This window comes from Prosopis cineraria, unplaced genomic scaffold (assembly GCF_029017545.1).
Source record: "Prosopis cineraria cultivar Desert tree isolate PC_DT_omini unplaced genomic scaffold, ASM2901754v1 PC6, whole genome shotgun sequence".
NCBI classification, from domain to species: domain Eukaryota; kingdom Viridiplantae; phylum Streptophyta; class Magnoliopsida; order Fabales; family Fabaceae; genus Prosopis; species Prosopis cineraria.
The window spans coordinates 8219239-8239215 of record NW_026555337.1 but is presented as its reverse complement, the minus strand read 5'-3'; the positions used below and the strand labels follow the sequence as shown (position 1 = coordinate 8239215).

General features: G+C 31.3%; 3 protein-coding genes across 3 annotated transcripts; 2 read left to right on the top strand and 1 right to left on the bottom strand.

Annotated features, from left to right (window-relative positions):
* Positions 1-698: 698 nt before the first annotated feature.
* On the bottom strand, positions 699-2796 carry LOC129314430 (uncharacterized). The gene is made up of 2 exons (XM_054957874.1): positions 2511-2796; positions 699-1613 (listed from the first exon to the last, which is right to left on the bottom strand). Exons 1-2 carry the CDS (start codon positions 2746-2748, stop codon positions 820-822), a joined length of 1032 nt encoding a protein of 343 aa, XP_054813849.1. The 5' UTR covers positions 2749-2796; the 3' UTR covers positions 699-819.
* A 6028-nt stretch (positions 2797-8824) lies between these two features.
* On the top strand, positions 8825-11213 carry LOC129313301 (receptor-like protein kinase THESEUS 1). Its single transcript, XM_054956258.1, has one exon. It carries the CDS (start codon positions 8825-8827, stop codon positions 11132-11134), a length of 2310 nt encoding a protein of 769 aa, XP_054812233.1. The 3' UTR covers positions 11135-11213.
* Positions 11214-15414: 4201 nt separating this feature from the next.
* LOC129314215 (receptor-like protein kinase THESEUS 1) lies at positions 15415-18095 on the top strand. The gene is given in 2 exon segments (XM_054957574.1): positions 15415-15800; positions 15803-18095. Coding segments are annotated over 2 exon segments (2274 nt in total). The 5' UTR covers positions 15415-15629; the 3' UTR covers positions 17906-18095.
* Positions 18096-19977: the final 1882 nt, after the last annotated feature.

The following is a 19977-nucleotide window of genomic DNA, read 5'->3' as shown; positions in this document are numbered from 1 at the left end:
AATTTTTTCTGTTACCTTTTCCCTATCATATTTGAGAAGCTTTTCAACTCTAACTACAGTTGCAGATTTCCTATGTACAAGACTGTGAAGGCTAGAAACTTGTCATATGAAAGTGAAAAATTGTGAGAGGAAATAAATCATATCTTCATATAATCCATTTTCTCTTTTCTACATCAAAATAGAAGAGTTTAAACAATCTCATTTGGGCAAAAAAAATACACCTTCATGTCTTAAATTCTGATGCAACTCTGATAAACTCATTATTATCACCTACCCAAGACACACAAGGCAGCTAGGTTTATGCAGCACAGCCAGGGGCAGCAGGAGTATGAGAGGGGTGAGGACTAATATTTTTTTTGTTTATATACATATCAAAATAAAAAGCTAAAAAAGACATACAAAAGTAAAAATATATAGTGCATATGTACTATATATACAAACTGTATGATCTTTTCCAACCTTACTTTATTTTTCTTTAGAAAAAAGTTTGAGAAAAGGAGCCCACAAGTATCTCTTGAAATAAGATAACCTTGAACTTTATGTGACACTTAGAGATGGGATTCTCTTTGACTAGACGGTCTTCAGACTAAATATGTAAATGCAAAGCAAATATAACATGAATATGATCTTTTATATTAAGAAATGAGATAACTTTTATTACACCTTTTTTGGAATCATTTTATCAATCATTAATGAGGTAAAACAAAAGGTTACACACACCTTTTACTCAAACCATGAAGTTTAACACGGACAAACATTCTCTTAAATAAATCAAACATATGATTATTCTAGAATCACAATGGTGATTTCCTGATTTGTTTATCTTCTGCAAACTATACCATTCCCACTGTTTGCAGCACTTGTGCAATCTAACATCCCATATTCCATTACTAACTCTTCTTTCTTTTGTGGAAAAGCTTGAGCAGGAGAGAACAAACACATTCCACAATCTGTAGAAAGAAGTGAAGTTGTTCTATACTTGTCCTCCCCTCCAACCACTGGCATTGCCACGCCGGGCTTCACTGGATTTTTGAAATCCGGCTGGTAAGTCCTCCCAAGAACCCCTTCAACTTTAGGTGATAAACCATAGAACTTGAATTGCACCTCCAGGTGAGCAAAGCAATCGTCTTCAGGAATTTGATAGTTATGGATTCTACTATCTTCCTCAGTCACAGGCACAACATTCACAGATATCTCTACAACTTCTGAAATAGTAATCATGACACTGTTCTTGCTTGAAGTTCTCTCCACTCTAACCTTGTTTTCTGGGGATTCCCAAGCAAAGAAGTGGCTTTTTGGGATGATAATTTCTTCTCTATTGTAAGAGAGCTTTAAATGGTCAACTTCATCATCCCAAGTTGCTGCTGGGGTGGCTTCAATGGAGAATTTATGAGAGTCAAAGAGGATTCCCAGTGCTTGGATCCAAGTGTAGTCTCTAGACCTCCCAGCTGGCCGAAGACCGATGAAATGGGCATTGATTTGCAAGTTGGTGTCTGATACTAAGGTGAAATGCTCATTCCTCCTTCCATGGAAGTAGAACACAATCCCATCCGCGCCAACAAAACGAGGGTCTAAACATGCGGATCCACGACCATTGCAGTTTGGTTTGCGTCCTGTTTCAAAAATTTTCATGAGAAAAACTCCTCACTTACAATCCATAACAAGAGAATTACTCATTTGCACCCTACATTTACAAAGTTCCTCAAGCCACATGTTAAATCATAAATGGATACAAAATGCAGGGTTGGAGCTTTAATTTAATTACAGGTCCCGCATTTAAAAAATATGTGCTCCCCCAAACTAGAATATAAAGCATATTAAATCTTATTTGATTCAAAATATAGAATATGAGGCAGTTTTTGTGATTTTTTTTAACTATACCATACTTTATTTATTACTCTTTTTAAATACAAAACCTAAGGTTGGGGCCTGAATTTAATTACAAGGAACGCTTGACATTGAAAAATATATTAGAATAAAGTTTGCATAGATTTTGGGAGGGTTGAAAATATATATACTAAACAATGTAGACTTTTTAATATTTCTTGTATTGTCATGCTTTTCTAATTTATTTTTGCCCCTTTTCTTCGGTTGATCATTTTTTCCTCACAGAGTATCCTATAAGATGGCTCCATGTTGAATTGAGGGAACTTTAACAAGGGCTATACTAATCCAAATTGAGTTAAAACAGACCCTTTCGAGTGGAAGATCAACTATCAACGTTGTTGTGCCTTACCAATTGGACCAATCAGCCTATAATTTTTTTTTAATCATTGTTTTGTAGATAAAATGAGAAACTTGCAGTCATGAAACAGTGTAGCTGCCTTTCATGACTGTAAGGTACTAGAATCATTTTATCAGCAAGCTAATAATTAAAAGGAAAAAAAAAGATAAAAGAAATTGAGAAAGTGACACATCACAAAGTGCATTAGAGATGAGGACATTAAAGACTAAGATACCAACTATAAAGCTTAAAAAATTCAAAACTTGAGGGCTATAGCCCAGCTTACTTTTGCATTGAGCCTTGCATATTGGAGAATCACAGTCAATATAGCAGACTTTAGCGTTAGGATCAGAGGGTGAGGCTGAGGGGCACTCCTCTGGGCATTTTATTCTCCTCAAAAAGCAAGGGCTCCTTCTGTTGGTGCAAGTCCTTGTATCAGCTGCATTGATCTGCATCACACACAATGCAGCCACCAATATTATTAGCACCACACATGTTGAACCTCTTCTGCTAAACATGTCCATTGGCTTCAATTTCCTCTCTCTCTCTCTGAGATGCAAGCAAAGTTAAGGTGGCCTCCGCTTATATATGCACATATAGAACTCTGCAACATGTCATTTTTCTATTGTTTTCTCTATATTCTATACTTCAATTTCATGTGAGTGGGAGGGATGGATCTTGAATGCTTTATTAACGGAATCTTATTAGTAACTTGGTCAATAAGTTTAATTATTTAATTACTCACATTTGAGATTATAGTTGACTTTTGGTTCCTTTGAGAAATGGTAAACGCTTCATTAGAGATGGAGGCAAATATGCTTTGAATGATTCAATATGGGATTTTTTGAAAGTGAAGATTGTAAACATGACAATCCCAGATTCATTGTTTGGGTGCAATGTTGCTTCCCAAAGAAGCAGTGTAGTTTTATCACTTTATGTTAATGTGTTGATCAATATTTTTTCCATTCCCTGTTTGGCACTGTTATAGATTGTATGAATTTTCAAGTTGTTACTGATTATTGAATTCTTCTATAAGATTTTACTTATAGAAATAATACTAGAAGATCCAATTATGAAATATTGTACTGGAAAAAGAATGCTAATCCACGTATAATTATATTAAAAATTTCATAACAAGCTCTTTGATCTAATAAATTAATAATCATATTATATCATCTTTTGCGATCTTCTATATTTCTCATAGGGTGAAGCATGCCATGACCATGAGGCCAATCTGTTGCCCGGCATATGCTATTGAAGCCCTTAATCTTTTTTTTTTTTTTTTGGTTTTTGGTTGGGCTAAACAATATCCTTTTTCCTGGCAGCAAATAATATATATCTTCAAATATTTCATACGTGAGAATAAAGTGTGTCCAGTTTCATCACACCTTTCTGTATGGCTGTCATCTCTAGAAACTTATATTGGAAAAAAAAGTCCTAGCATTTTCTCTAAAATGAGTTGTGGAGATTTTAAAACCTGCTTTTTTCCCTAATTGTCATTGTCATTTTTGAATTTTTATTTGTTATTTTAAAATTTCAAGATAATATTAATTATCATTTTTCAATTATACCTGTAGTTTAACTAACCTTAGAAGGTTTTTTATTATGTACATGTGTTCTTCTATTGAAAATAATTACATTCAAAATACAATCAGACCTTAAATATGAATACATCTCTTCTTAAATATTTGAACGTTGATTCATCACATTATGATAGACTAACTTTTAAAACTAAATCCAAGAATAGCTAGTACTTTATAAATTTTGTTTTTCCTTTTCATACAGTTATACTATTCATCTATATGCAAATATTGTTGGGTTTAATTGAAAGTAGATTTTTTAAAATAATTTTTTATCTATAAAATTTAAATTCTTTTATCTCGTTTGAAAAAAATCAAGCACCATTTCAAGTGATCTAATCATCATTGTGGGGATTTCTTCCCCTCGTTTTATCTACTCGTTAATGAAATATTCTAGGCTTTGCCCCTTTTATGGATAAGGAAAGAAAGAAAAAGGAGTAGTCATACAAACTATTAATTGATATTATAGAAAAAAAGGCGGACAAAATTTAAATATTGTATTATACGCATTCAATGCAAATGATATTGCAGATCTTTACTGTATTTAAATTCTTCATCAATATGATTTTATGTACAGAAACATTGCTTAAAGATCCCAACTATGAAATGTTGAAATGAAGAAAGAGTATTAACTTGGGTATATTTTTATTAAGGATTTGATAACAAGCAATTTTAGTCTAATAATCATATTCCATCTTCTTTTACAATCTGAATTTATGTTTTTCAAAGCGTGAAGCATGTCATGCTGCCGATCTTTTGCACACCATGTGCGCCTCTTCAAGATCTTAGAACCTTTTATTTATTTATTTTGTTTGCCTGTTTAGTGTAAATAGAAATTTTTTATTGAAAAACATCCTAATATTCACTGCAAATACTTCATGGTGAATTGAGGAAGAAAGATAAAGAAAAAAAAAATGACAATTAGATACAACGCATGAGTTTCATTTTTTTTTTTTTTATCTCACTCTTCCTTGATGGACTACACACAACCATGTACGAGAAATCATGGACAGATTTTAAATATTGTGCTCTATATTTTACATCTTGCATTTAATGTAAATTAATGTCATTGTCAATCTTTTTTTATAAGATTTTTATTTCATTTATTTCATAATAAATGTTATTGTCAATCTATGATAGTACACAGCAAAAAAAGAAAACATTATTTATAAGTCTTAACAAACTTATTTATAAATAAATCTCATAAAATTTAAAAATTACAATTAGGTCTCTTGAAACTTAAGTGTAATTTAAAATTGAGAGAAAAAGATGATGATGACCTTATTAAATATATATACATTACATCAATTAAATAATTTACAACTATTTTATCAGTAATTTATAACTATAATTTTAATTTTTTATAACTATAACTTCACACATTTAATAGTTAAATTGATTAGTTTAATTATTCGATATATAAAGTTATAGTTTTAAAAAATTAAAGTTATAGTTATAAATTACTGATGAAATAGTTGTAAATAATTAATGTTAAACTTTATTAGTAATACATTTTTGTGTAACTATTGAATATGTAAAATTATAGTTGTAAAATGTTAAAATTATAATTGTAAATTAATTATTTAATTGATATATTTTAATAAGAGTATTATTATCTTTATAGCTTAATTTAAAATTCCACTCAAATATCAAGGAACCTGACTGTGATTTTTAAATTTTATAAGACTTATTTATAAATAAATTTTCTCTACAGAACCTATAAATAATTTCTCTAAAAAAAAAAAGACAACCATTATCATATCAATCAAAATTTAAAAACATTTGAGAAGGAAAATTAATTTGATTATGTCATGAGCTTAATTTTTTATTATGTGTCAGAAGAGTTGTTCGCAGGGAACAAATAATCACACCTTAAAAGGTAAAGAAAAAAACTTGTGTTTGCTCGTTAAAAAGGATGAGAATATAAAGCAGTGAAGAAAAAGAAATTAAAATTAAAATAAATTAAATTATTCTTTTATCTTATGATAAATATGATAAAACTCAATACTATATATCACAAATATAAAAATCATCACACTCTCCAAAAATATTAAAGATTATGACTCTCAAGTCTCAACCTCATGAATTAAATTATCTTTATTTCTTATGAATATGGTTTACCTATCTCTTTTGATCATTTTATTTTTACTTTTATTTTTTTAATTTATTCTTTTTTAGTAACCAAACGGAACATAAAATATTTCTAATTAGTTCAAGATATATGAATCTTTTATAAATTATTTATTTTATAATAAATTTTTATTTTTAATATTATTGACATATTAAAATGCACTTGTTTTGATATGATTAGGTAAAAATATATTAAGTAAAGGAAAAAATTTATATATACTTAATTAGTCTTATATATATATATATATATATTTAAGTTGCTTATTTTCCATTAAACTAAAATATGTAGATATTTTATAGACTATTTATTTCATAATAAACTATTTTTATTAATATTATTAATATATTAAAATTCACTTATTTTGATTTGATTGAATAAAAATATATCAATATATAAAGTTAAGTATCTAAATTTTATCAAATAAAATAAATTATAAGGACTTAATTCAAAATTAAAGAAAAATTATAAGAACATGGAGACAGGTTTAAACGAGTCGTTTGTCACATTCAAATAAGATAATATAAAATTCTTCTAGGAGATTTCTTATTGCTATGCTTGATCGTCAAACTTTCCATCAACATTATTAACAGTGGTGGACACAAGACCTTGAGTCAGTGGGATCATAAATTATATAAAATGTAAAAAAATTAAAAAATTTTAATCTATAAAATAAATATTTACATACTTTACAAGTTTTCTCTATATGGCTTCATGTTTTGAAACTGTTAAATAATTAGTTCATTGTCAATGCTATTAAATCATAGGTTTTCCATTTATTATGCAATTGATTTTTCGTAAATTTAGAAAAAAAATGCTCTTTCTATAGTTATTGTGGCAACAGACAATATTATTGCTAGTTTTAATCATTTTCTCATACTTAACCTCACATTCTCACACCATTCACTCTGTCTCTCATCTCAAACTCTATTTTCTAGCAAAAGATTTCTCCATCTTCCTATCTTTTGATCTTCTTTTAGTTTTTGTATGTTTTAAAATTTCAAATTTCATTTTTATTAAGGTTATTTATTATTTAGTTTGACTTTAGATTTGTAAAATATTAAAAAAATTAAAATTATATTCTTATAAAAGTAATCTAAATTTAAATATAATAAATTAAAAATTAAAATTGCTTAAATGAAATATAAAAACTTAAATATTTTTAAACTGAAATATATTTTAGTTTGAATTTAATGGGTTTAAAATCATAGAGACAATGGGGGCAAATTTTTAAAACCCCCATCTCTCTTTGTAATTTTCTCAATTTAAGAGGGGCAATTGCCCACCCTCAATAATATGTAAACCTGCCACTGAATATTAATAAAATAATATGTGATATATCAAAATCAAAAGTGCAGCTCCATTTTTCAAATGCACGAGATACTATCGTTTTTGACAAATAATTTGAGAGGAGACCTAGGAAAATTTCCGCATTCCATTTCTTGAAAATTTAATTACTCACCGACTAAGCTTAATAATTTTCGTCCTCTTCCAGGCAAAGTCGTCATGATATACATTCAATTCCAGCTATTGTCACTCCACTTGAATCATTATTATTATACACACCGCCTCGTCACCCTGAAAAAAAAAAAAAAGAAAACTGTACAAAGTCCATTTCAAATACCATACAAATTTAAAAAAAAATGATTTTTCTGACAAAAGAGTACTATACAAATTAAATTGAACATTATTTTTTAGGGAAAGGGGCACTCAACTCATTTGATTATTATTTTTTAATTTCAATCGGGACATAATTGATACACACAGGAATTGTTCAAATTTGATTAAGATTATTGGAATTTTCAGTTTTCAAAAAATAAATAATAGACTCGTGAAAATTTTCATTTAAGGTGAATCTGATGGAAGTTGGAAGGAAAGAGATAATAGTCACCACTTAAACATTAATGCTGAAGTTTAAATTTATGTAAATGTAGAAAAATAAAAAAAAAATATTTTTGAAAAAACTATTTTTAATTGGGTTTGACAATACTTAAATGTGAATAACCATATATTAAAAAAAGATAATAGTCCATCACAACATAACAAATCAATGATCAAATTTTATTAAAAGAGGTGTTCACATTTAATGTTTTACAGTACTTCAAATAGTATTGTTTCAAATAAAAAAATACACGTGACAAACGAAAAAAAAGATAATAGTAATGTAAAAATAATAAGAAAAATATAATAAAGAAAAAGAGAGGGGACACAGAACCGAATTGTTAAATTGGCTTTGTGATATATCAAAGGATCGTCGTGCATATTAAATCTTACATCCCAAACTATACTTGCATCAAATTTAAGATCAACAAAAATTATATACAACTTATATGTGCTTAATATATAAATAACAACCACATCTACTACGATATTTAACAAATTCATTTCTCACACTTTTATAGAAAATTTTGATAATCATCAGCTAATCAATTCCCACTAAATTTTGTCGAAAGAAAATCACTCACACAGCGTAAGAGACGTCCTAAAAATTTAAAATTTTCATCCATGAATCCCCGTAAGACGGACTGAGCAGATTCTAGATATTTGCTTTGACCAACTTTTTACAAAGTTCTCTGTCGCTATGAATTATATCCTGTCAAGCCAATGAAAATAAAAAATCGATTCATTTCAGTGAGTCAAAGTGAACTGATTTGAACATGAATCCTTCCAGGAAAATTCATATCAAGAAAACTATACAATAAAAATACATCATCTTTCGAGACCCTGATAACAGAGCAATTGTATATATGAGCATGACACACAAACCAAGCATTACATGCTAGGAAACATCAATTCCTTGAGTTGCATGTAACTCAAAGTCTAGGATTTGGATTTCAATCCATCTTAGTGTAAGTATCGTTGCAACCGAATTCTAGGAATAAAACAGCAGACATGGGCATGCTGGGAATTTTCATGTGGCCGTCATTTGCTTTGGCTTTTCTTCTAAGCATGGGTAACCAATCATCTTCCTCATTCATACCTGTTGATAACTACTTACTCGCTTGTGGCTCTTCTGTTAGCATAACCTTTCAGGGCAGGACTTTTTCCCCTGAATCTGTCTATGAAAATAATCATGCATTGGAATTGAAAAGCCAGAAATCTGTTGCTGTTACCTCTAATTCTGGTGCTCCATCTCCAATCTACCAATCAGCTAGAATCTTTTCGAGCAACGCTTCATATATATTCAGAATTAGACATGAAGGTAGGCACTGGATCCGCCTTTACTTCTACCCTATGCCCACCTTTCACCAGAATATGTCCTCTGCCTCAATAACAGTAATCACCGATAGTCTTGTGCTTCTCGATAACTTCACTTTTATGGAGTATGGTGGTCCCTACTTGTTCAAAGAGTATGCAATCAAAATTACATCTTCCACCTTGTCTCTCACATTCATCACTTCTAAAAACTCCTTCGTGTTTGTTAACGCAATTGAAGTTGTCTCTGTACCGGATGATCTCTTTGCTAATGCAATCAATATCACATCAGTTTCTTTGGAGGATTTTTCAGAAGCGACCCTTGAAACTATTTACCGGTTGGATATGGGTAATGAATATCTCAACACTCGGAACGATGACAGTGGCAGGAACTGGGAAGGTGATGAAAAATACCTCTCCTCTAAAAGTGTTGCTCTGAATACTTCAGTTGATAATTCATCTGTATATAATAATTCCAAAGTTGTAACTGACAAAGCACCAGCATGGGTCTATGCTACAGCCAAAGCCATGGCGGACGTATCAAGATCCAAATTAAGCTGGGTCTTCTCTGTAAATCCAAACTGCAGGTATTTTGTTCGGGGGCATTTCTGTGATATCATAAGCAACCCACCAGATGTTACAATTTTCAATCTATTTATCAATGATCTTGCTTATAAAATCAAACTTAACCCTGCAACTGGAGGCTTGTGCTTACCATATTACATGGATTTTGTGGTCTCCACCAAAGAAAACATTTTGACAGTAAGTGTTGATCCAGATCCAGGGGCAAATAGCAGAAATGCAACCTTGAACGGGCTGGAGATAATGAAGATCATCAATGAAGTTAGAAGCTTCCATGGGACAACTCAAGTGGATAGTGTTCTTCCTAACTCATCCCAAAGAAGTGTCAAATTAGCAATTACAGTTTGGTGTAGTACCGGAGCAGCAGCTTTCATAGTTCTCACTGGATTAACTATTTGTTACTTCACAGCTTACAAGTCGAAAGCAAGGTCGAGAGCTACCCCCATATCATGCAAGATTTTTACTTTCCAAGAAATCAGTGAAGCAACGAACACCTTTGATAAGTGCCTGCTTCTTGGAGAAGGTGGTTTTGGCAAGGTCTACAAAGGAACGATGGCTAATGGGATAAAAGTAGCCATCAAGGTAGCCAATCCTGAGTCAAGACAGGGTCTCCGTGAATTTCAGAATGAGATTGAATTGCTATCCAAGCTCTCTCATCCCAACCTTGTCTTCCTAATGGGCTATTGTAATGAAGACTCAGAAATGATCCTGGTCTATGAGTTCTTGGCAAATGGATCTTTAAGTAGCCATCTCTATGGGCCAAACTTTGTTCCTCTTTCATGGAAGCAACGGCTAGAAATATGCATTGGCACTGCAAAGGGCCTTCATTACCTTCACACAGGGGTTCCTCGAAGTACAATCCATCGTGATGTTAAGACAGCAAATATTCTCTTGGATGAGACTTTTGTTCCAAAAGTCGCTGATTTTGGAATCTCTAGACAAGGTCCACCTCTTGATAAGAGCCATGTAACGACCCTTGTTAAGGGCAGTTTCGGTTATCTAGATCCTGAGTATTTCAGAACAAAATTTCTCACAGAAAAATCAGATGTGTTCTCATTTGGAATGGTTCTGATGGAAGTTATCTGTGGCAAGTCTGCTTTAGATGGCACTCGTCCAACAGAGCATATTAATTTGGCAAGATGGGCATCAAGCTGCCAAGAAAAGGGCACCTTTCATGAGATTATAGACCCAAATTTGATAGGAAAAGTGAATTTGGATTCTCTGAACAAGGTGTGTGAGTTGGCCTGGATGTGCTTAGAGGAGAGTCGCAAGAACAGACCACCAATGGGATATTTACTGTGTGAGCTTGAAGACGCTCTCCACATTGAGTTGGCTTCGCCAATTCGGCAAGTTTTTGCGGATTGTGCCATTGATGTGGTTGCAGAAAATGAAATCAGGGATGTGAAGGAACGAGATGATGCCTGAAATCCTTCTCTCAGTTCAATGGCTTCTTTACTGCTAACCTGCAGGTTATTGCCGTAAGTGCATGGGAATAAATTGTGGTGTGATAACTGTAATAAGAGACAGATATTTGGATATAGATATATAGTTACATTGCTAGATATATAATTTAATAAGTAGTTTTAAAATCTTTTTATTTTAATTGGAACTCTCATCCTCCATTTTCCTTTTTTGTAATTTTAAATTTCATGTTTAAGGTTGTAAGGTGAATTAGAAACAAAATTATGAAAATATATAACATTACTTCCATCCCAACTTGTAAAACAATTTGACATAAGATTATGTGTGCCAATTGTTGCGCCCGATTCAAAATTTTCGAAGAAGGAAAATCGAATAAAAATATAAATATTTTGAAGTTACCACCAAATTTTTAAAAGGTAATTGAAAATATTTTTGACATGTAGTCTATGTATAGAGAAAAGGGTAAGGAAGTCAATTGTGTGTGGAAAATGTGTTAGGCACCCCACAACACCTATTCATGTGAATGATTACTTTAAGTTAACTATATAAATTTAAATGGCTTTAAAAATATTAATTATCCTTAAAAATAAGATAAAAAAAATAAGAACATTAAAAAGGAAAAATTTTATTTATTTATAAATTGGACTTGACTTAGGATAAAACCCTAAGACCTACGAACCCTTTTGATGGATCAAAGTCCACGTAGTTCAGGGTAAAAATGTGTGCCTCTTGGTTGAGATTTTTTTTAAAGAAAATGTTATTTATTAATTTTTTATAAAATAGTTTTAATGTTGGTTTGTGTTTTTTTATTCATGAAAATATTTTATTTCTTTATTTGTGGCAAAACTCTAAGAAATAATTTTAGAAAAATATTTTAATAAGATTTATGAGAATTTCATACATTCACCTTTGAAAAAAATATTTTATTTTATTTATTTATTTTAGAAAAAATTATTTTATTTAAAGATAAAATATTTTAAAATATACTTGTGATAATTTATCGTTGCATAAGATAAGTTATTTAATTTATAAATTTGCAAGGGTTTAGATAGTTTCACACAATTAATGATGTTAAAACAATGTACATACAATAATTTATCATTGTATAAGATACATTAATTAATTTATAAAATTTGTAAGGATTTTAAAAGTCTCAAGCAATCAAAATGATATAAGTTTTATAGATGCACATGCTGATAATTTATCCACATGTATACCAAATTAATTAATTTAAAAATTTCTGAGGACTCTGAAAGTCTCTCATAACAAACAAATTAGATAAAATTATATAGTGAGAAATCAATAAATAGAGATTTGAGATCTAAGTTTTGAAATTGCTTTTTTCAAAATTTCTTAAAATGATTCTCGCATGATATATACTTCCCAATTCAATTATGATGCCAAGCTTTCCCATATATTACAATCAAATGCCATTATAAAAATAAAAGAAGTTCTTAGCCAAGCATCATATCAAGCTTAAAAAGTGGTATGCGTTGGTAGGCGTGGGCAATGGACTTTAAACCAAGGAGTTAAGATTCAAATCTTATGAGATCGTGCATATGAAGAAAGCAAGAAGACAAATAGAGGATCCAAACTCAAATCTTAGATTGAAAGACAAGAGGCCAAATCAAATAATAATTATGTGAATGATAAAGTTTCATTTAAAAATAAATTAAGGAAAATAGACGATGGAAGAATAAGATGTGTAAGCATTTATAAAGTTTAAGAGAGATGAGCTTACTTCTAGTTACCTTTATCAATCAAATCTCTTATTCCACTATTTTCTATCGTGCTATTTTCTTCTCACAATTTTTTCTTGAGTCTCTCTCTAACTCCCTATGCTCTACCTTTGCTTTCCTTTATATACCCATTCATTTAGGGTTTTTCTAATATTTCGATCCTATCGTAATCAATATTAATATTTTATATATTTTATTATTATTATTATTATTTAGAGATTGAATATTAATTGTTATCTTTTCTATTATTATATTCTGGTTATTATATTATTTTGAAATCTTTAAATCTTAATATTAGATATTAGGTTATCTTAAAATCTTCAAATTATAATATCATATTATATTATATTCTGTTTATTTCAATTATTATATTGTGATCTAGCTTGAATATATTTTTATTATCTTTGTACCCAACTTATATATATATATATATATATATATTCTTGTTGTAAAATATTATATTTTTTTATTCTTATTATTTTCATTTTTTTATTTATTTTACTATGGATATTATCTTATTTACTTATTAGAACTCGGACAAAATACGATATTCACACCAATAAAGTTCAATAATAACACTTTATAAATCTTTTTTTTAGATAAAATATAAATTTTAAAAATGCTTTTTTGTTTAAATCTACATACTTAATCATTACACTAAACTCATTTTGATTTTCTTTTTATTTAAAGGATAATATTGAAAAAGTATTATTAATGAAACTTTATTTTAATCAAATTATTTTATATTTTAAAATAATAAAATACTTTTAAAGTTGTCTTAATACTTTGACATGAAGGGAGTATTTTAATGCCCTACATCATAAGAAACTCATGAGAAAGTACAACGTTCAACCTAAATATAAATTAAATGATGTTGCTTTTGAAGAATCAAACTCCACTCAACTGCTGGTGGCTTGTCTGGACCATATTCACCGAATTTTTTTGGAGTCTGCCAGATCAAACAATTTGACAGTAAGTGTTGCTCCTAACAGTGCGGCAGATAGCAGAAATGCAACCGTGAACGGGCTGGAGATAATGAAGATCATCAATGAAGTTAGAACCTTGGAAGGAGGAACTTCCATGAAATAATAAGCAGTTATAGTTGGATCTGTCATGGGTGCTGCAGCTTTACTTGTTCTTGCTACACTAACTTTATATTGCTTAATTATAAAGTTAGTGTAGCAACAAAAAAGAATACGTTTAAGTAACTAAGTGACCATCTCTGCGGGACAAACTTTGTTCCACTGTCATGGAAGCAACAGCTAGAAATATGCATTGGGAATGCTAATAACTTGTTGTTTGCAAGTTACGTACCTTGCCATCAAGTTATCTTCTCATGTTTCTTCAAATTCCTAGCCTTGCATGACGGTCATGGTTACTATTAACTGAATTTCTCATTTTCTCTTCCAGTTTGGATCAGACTTATTCTTTGTTTCCTATTTGAACCAGTTCATTGACCAAGTTCTGAAATCTTGCTCCTCCACCTGCATACGAACATGTCATAAGAATATGATTTATGGATTTCTCATGTCCACAAATAACATGTACCTTTTATCTGTGCACAACTACATATTATTCTTTATGCTGTTTTAATGAAAAATAAAAATACATATTTCACCCAAAAGCCTTTCATTTCATTTTACTTTACATCTTATTTATATCAATAGAGAATTTCGAGCAACAACGTCAATATTAAAAGATTTAAATTAAATGAGAGTGAGACACAATGTGCATTAGATAAAGATAAACCATACTGTTTATAATTTGCGTGACTCCCTATAATTTTCAATAAAAATTTTATAAAAAATTTTTTGAAGTAAAATTTAATATTAGATTTTAATAAATTCTCATATTTTAAAAGCTTACCATAAAAAGATCTAAATGATCACTTTTTTTAAAAAAAAAACGACAGTAATTTCAATAAAATTTTGTAATAAATTCTTGCAAGCTTGACAATTGATTTGATTCTTAAAAAGTTATATTTTTTAAAATCCAAATTTTTAAATAATTTTTTCTGACATTTTTTTTTAAATGAGAAGTTAAATGTTGTGCAATTGGATTGTGACATGCTGAGTGCTAACAATCACAGAAATCAGATTAAGGGAAGTTGACCCCAAGTCTATCCGTCTTTTCAAAAGTGTAGCTACTAAATGTCTCACACTTAATGGGCCAAATTACTATCATCAATCGGGTCGTTTGAACAATGCAAATTTAATATGCATGATATAATTTAATAATAAATATTTTTATAATTTTTATAAATCAATTATTCAGATGTACTTTAAATAATTTTAATTTAAAATTTTTAAGTTATAATTTTTTCTTAATTCTTTTAAAGTGTCAGTTTGAATATTATGTTTATTTTTATTTTTAATACTATATTTACTAAAATAAAAATTTATAAAAATTCTAAAAAATTTTAATATTTAATTCAAACTGTTTAGAATACAGATGGTGAATTCATAAAAATTATAAAAAAAAATTAAATATTAAATTGGAATTGAGGAGCATCCATGCCACTAAGTGGCAACGCCGTTGGCGGAAAGTTGATATATTATGACATCAACGCATTAAGTACTACATGTTTTAAGACACTGTTGATTTTAGTGTCGCATTTAGCATCTATCACACACCAAGCATGCATGCTTGAAAACATCAGTTGCTTAAGTTGTGTGTAACTCGAGTCCGGGATTTGGATTTCAACTGATCCTGGTGTGATAATACTGCAACAAGAAATTCTGGGGATAAAAAGGGAAGATATGGCCAAGCTGGAGCTACTCATATGGATGCCATTTGCTTTAGCTTTTCTTCTAAGCATGGGTAACCAATCATCTTCTCAGTTCATACCTGCTGATAACTACTTACTCGCTTGTGGTTCTTCTGTTAACGTAACCTTTCAGGGCAGGAATTTTTTCGTGAATCTGTCTATGAGAATAATGATGAATTGGAATTGGAAAGCCAGAAATCTGTTGCTGTTACCTCTGATTCTAGCTCTCCAGCATCGATCTACCAGTCAGCTAGAATCTTTCAGGGCCGCGCTTCGTATATATTCACAATCGAACAGCTAGGCCAGCACTGGATCCGCCTTTACTTCTCCCCTTTGCCCGAATTTCACCAGAACATGTCCTCTGCCTCAATAACAGCCATCGCTGATGGAGTTGTGCTTCTCAATAATTTCAGTTTCATGGAGTATGGTGGTTCTAACTTGATCAAGGAGTATGCAATCGATATTACATCCCCCACCTTGGCTCTCACATTCATCCCTTCTGCAAATTCATTAGTGTTTGTTAACGCAATTGAAGTTGTCTCTATAGCAGGTGATCATGGTATTTATGCAATCAATAATACCTCAGTTCATTCGTTGAGTCTTTCAAAATTTGCCCTTGAAACAGTTTACCGGTTGGATGTGGGTGATGAATCCCTCACCACTCGGAATGATGACCTTGGTCGGGACTGGGAGAGTGATGAAAAATATATGGCCTCCAACAGTCGAGCACTGAATGTTTCAGTAGATCCTGAAGCTATACAAGACAATCCTAGATCAGTTACACATCTCACGGCGCCAAAATGGGTCTATGCTACAGCCAAAGCGATGGCAGATGCAAGAAGCCGCAATCTAAGCTGGGTCTTCCCCGTAAATCCAAACAATAATTATTTTGTTCGGGTGCACTTCTGGGATATCATAAGCAACCTAGAAAATTATGCAATTTTCATTCTATTTATAGATGGTGCTTATGCAACAAGAGTCGACCTTTACTCTCAAGAGTCTTACTCTTATATATACGAGCGACATCACATGGATTTTGTTGTCTCCACAAGAGGAAATAACTTGACAGTAACTGTTGCTCCTGATAGAACGGCAAATAGTACGAATGCAACCATGAACGGGCTGGAGATAATGAAGATCGTCACTGAAGTCAGAACCTTGGATGGACGAGCTCTCGCGAAATTATCAGTAATACTTGGATCCATCTTCGGTGCTACAGCCTTCCTAGTTCTATTTGCAGTAACTTCGTATTACTTGAAAACATGCAGGTCACAGGCAAGCTCCAGAGCCATCACCAGATCATGCAGGCTTTTCACTTTACAAGAAATCAGTGAAGCAACAAACAACTTTGACGAGTGTCTGCTTCTTGGAGAAGGTGGCTTTGGCAAGGTCTACGAAGGAACAATGAATGATGGGGAAAAAGTAGCCATCAAGGTAGCCAATGCCCAATCAAGACAGGGTCTTCGTGAATTTCGGAATGAGATTGAATTGCTATCCAAGCTCTCTCATAAGAATCTTGTCTCTCTGATGGGCTATTGTAATGAAGAAACACAGATGATTCTAGTCTACGAATTCTTGGCGAATGGATCTTTAAGCGGCCATCTCTATGGGACCAACTTTCTTCCTCTATCATGGAAGCAACGACTAGAAATATGCATTGGGACTGCAAAGGGTCTTCATTACCTTCACACAGGGGCGGCTCAAGGCATAATCCATCGTGATGTGAAGACAGCAAATATTCTCTTGAATGAGAATTTTGTTCCAAAAGTCGCTGATTTTGGAATCTCAAGAAAAGGTCCGCCTCTAGAAAAGAGTCATGTAACAACCCTTGTAAAGGGTAGCTTTGGTTATCTAGACCCTGAGTATTTCAGAACAAAATATCTCACAGAGAAATCAGATGTGTTCTCATTTGGGATGGTTCTGATGGAAGTTATTTGTGGCAAGCCTGCTATAGACGACACTCGTCCAACAGAACATATTAATTTGGCAAGATGGGCATCAAGCTGCCAAGATAAGGACACCTTTTATGAGATTATAGACCCAAATTTGATGGGGAAAGTGAACTTAGATTCTCTAAACAAGGTGAGAGAGTTGGCTTGGAAGTGCTTAGAGGAGAGTCGCACAAATAGACCACCAATGGGGTATGTACTGTGCGAGCTTGAAGATGCTCTCCACATTGAGTTGGCTTCGCGAATTCAGCAAGTTTCTATGGATTGTGCCATTGATGTGGTTGTAGAAAATGGAATCAAGGATGAAAAGGAACAATAATTTGCTAAAAATCTCGTTCTCTCAGTTTAGGGACTTGAAGTTGAAGTTGGCATGTTCTTCATCCAAGGAGTATAGTGTTGGCACTTGCCTACTTGGTACAGGCATAGGGGTGGTTTATTACATTTTGTTTGTGTTTATGTATCTTGTGTTACACCTCCAACTTTTTAATCATCTCTTAAAATTCAGTGCATATATTAATGTGTGTTTGGATAGGCGTGATAATCGATTTTTTAGTCCAAAATTAATTTTTTGAGCCAAGTTATCCAAACAGCTAGAAAAAGTCAAAAATTAATTATTGCCATAAAAGCACGTTTTTTTGGAAGCTCTCCCAATCAGCTTTCTGTGAAAAGTTTGATCAAAAGTGTTGGAAAAAATTATAAAGAAAGGTCTAAGAAAAAATTATAAAAAAAACACAACATTAAATAAAAATAAAACTAAACTCCCTTTTCTTATCTTTTTTTTTCAATAAAATTTAAACTTTATATCGTCAAAAAATTGATATTTTGAGTTTAAAAATTAAATTATATAGTAATTTATATAGTTAAAATTGACTATGATTAAATTATACAAACAACTTCAATTATGCTAAAATTAATTTTAAAAAAACAGTATCCAAAAAAATTGTGTTATAACATAATCAATTGTGATTAAAATCTACCAGTTAATTAATTATTTTCATAATCTATTATACCTAATTGAAATCCAAACGGGCACTTAGAAATATAATTGATCTATTAGAGTTTCTTTCAACTTTCTCTATATTGTTAATTTATTTTACTAATTAATGTTGTCTTGAACTGTTAAAATTAATGTAAAATAACGGTATAGTATTAAAATAAACTATTTTAAAAATAATATTGTATAAAAAATTATTTTCATTCAATAGATTTAAAAAATAATTAAAAAATTATAGAAAATATTTCAATATATTTTTCTTTTAAGTATAAGCAGTCTTCACCACAACAGAGATCCCCGAGTTGAGAGCAATAAATAGATTCTGTTAATACATTCGGTAGAGTTGGGATTCTAATATATTTTTCTGTTAATGATATTATTGTGCAACAAAATATAAATATCCATTCATTTGCACAGCATACCTAATATACTTTTCTCATTTTATGATTTTATCATCAAATCCCATCCCATCGCTATTCCTATTTTCATTCAAATTACAATGCTTATTCTTGATTTTATACCCCAAAAAAATATATATATTAGACAGAAAAACTGGCCACTGGTAAATCTAGATTAGGGGAGTTGACCCCAAGTCTCTCCATATCCAAAACCTGTTCCATCCTAAGGTGGATCACGAATGAAAACTGAAAAGCCTTCAAAGGAGAACAAATAATTCATGAAAGAGTTGTTTTATATTCAATTAGTAGGGTCTACCTTCAATTTCCCAACGTCATCCAACCAGAAGGAAAATGACAAAGTAAAGAGGCAGTCGAGCGAGAACCGACAAATTCAAGACGCGCCCGAAGCTCCAAGGATGATGATCTACGGAAGAGAAGCAACTTGAAGGGGCTGTGATGAAGGCACAGAGCGAAAAAGGACTCGGAGGAGGACGAGAAAGCAAAACGACAGTGAGTGGAGGAAGAGGGATATTGTGTTTTGGAATCCCTCCTTAGATCGAAATGAGCCATGTTAATTTTTACAACTTCGGGGAACCTTAATAATAACATAGATAAAAACAAAAGATAAAAACAGTACTAATTGATATTACTGTTGGGCAAAGGCTTGTATTCGAATGAAGTTTTTGAAAGGCTAAAAATGGGTTGGATCCGTTCCTGCAGAAAAGTTTTTTACTATTTACTTTTTTTTTCCCCAATTAATTTTTATATCTCAAATCTTTGATCTTAACTAATTTGATCAATAGCTTATGGCCAGTGGGCACCTCCATGGGGAGGCATATGTTTCCTATCAAAAATTTAATCATCATAGCATATACGGGGCTTGAACACAAGATTTAAAGTTAAGAGGGATAAACTCTTTTACCGGTTAATCCAAAAGCTCAATGCTTCTTTTTTCCCCCCCTCTCAAGAAGATTAAAATTTTCATTTTTTAATTATTGA

Excerpts from the sequence above, each read along its gene's own strand:
- LOC129313301 (XM_054956258.1), top strand. The coding sequence starts at position 8,825 with ATGGGCATGCTGGGAATTTTCATGTGGCCGTCATTTGCTTTGGCTTTT.
- LOC129314430 (XM_054957874.1), bottom strand. The coding sequence starts at position 2,748 with ATGGACATGTTTAGCAGAAGAGGTTCAACATGTGTGGTGCTAATAATA. Across the intron at positions 1,614-2,510 it reads ATGCAAGGCTCAATGCAAAA|GACGCAAACCAAACTGCAAT; the intron begins GTAAGCTGGGCT and ends TTTTTGAAACAG.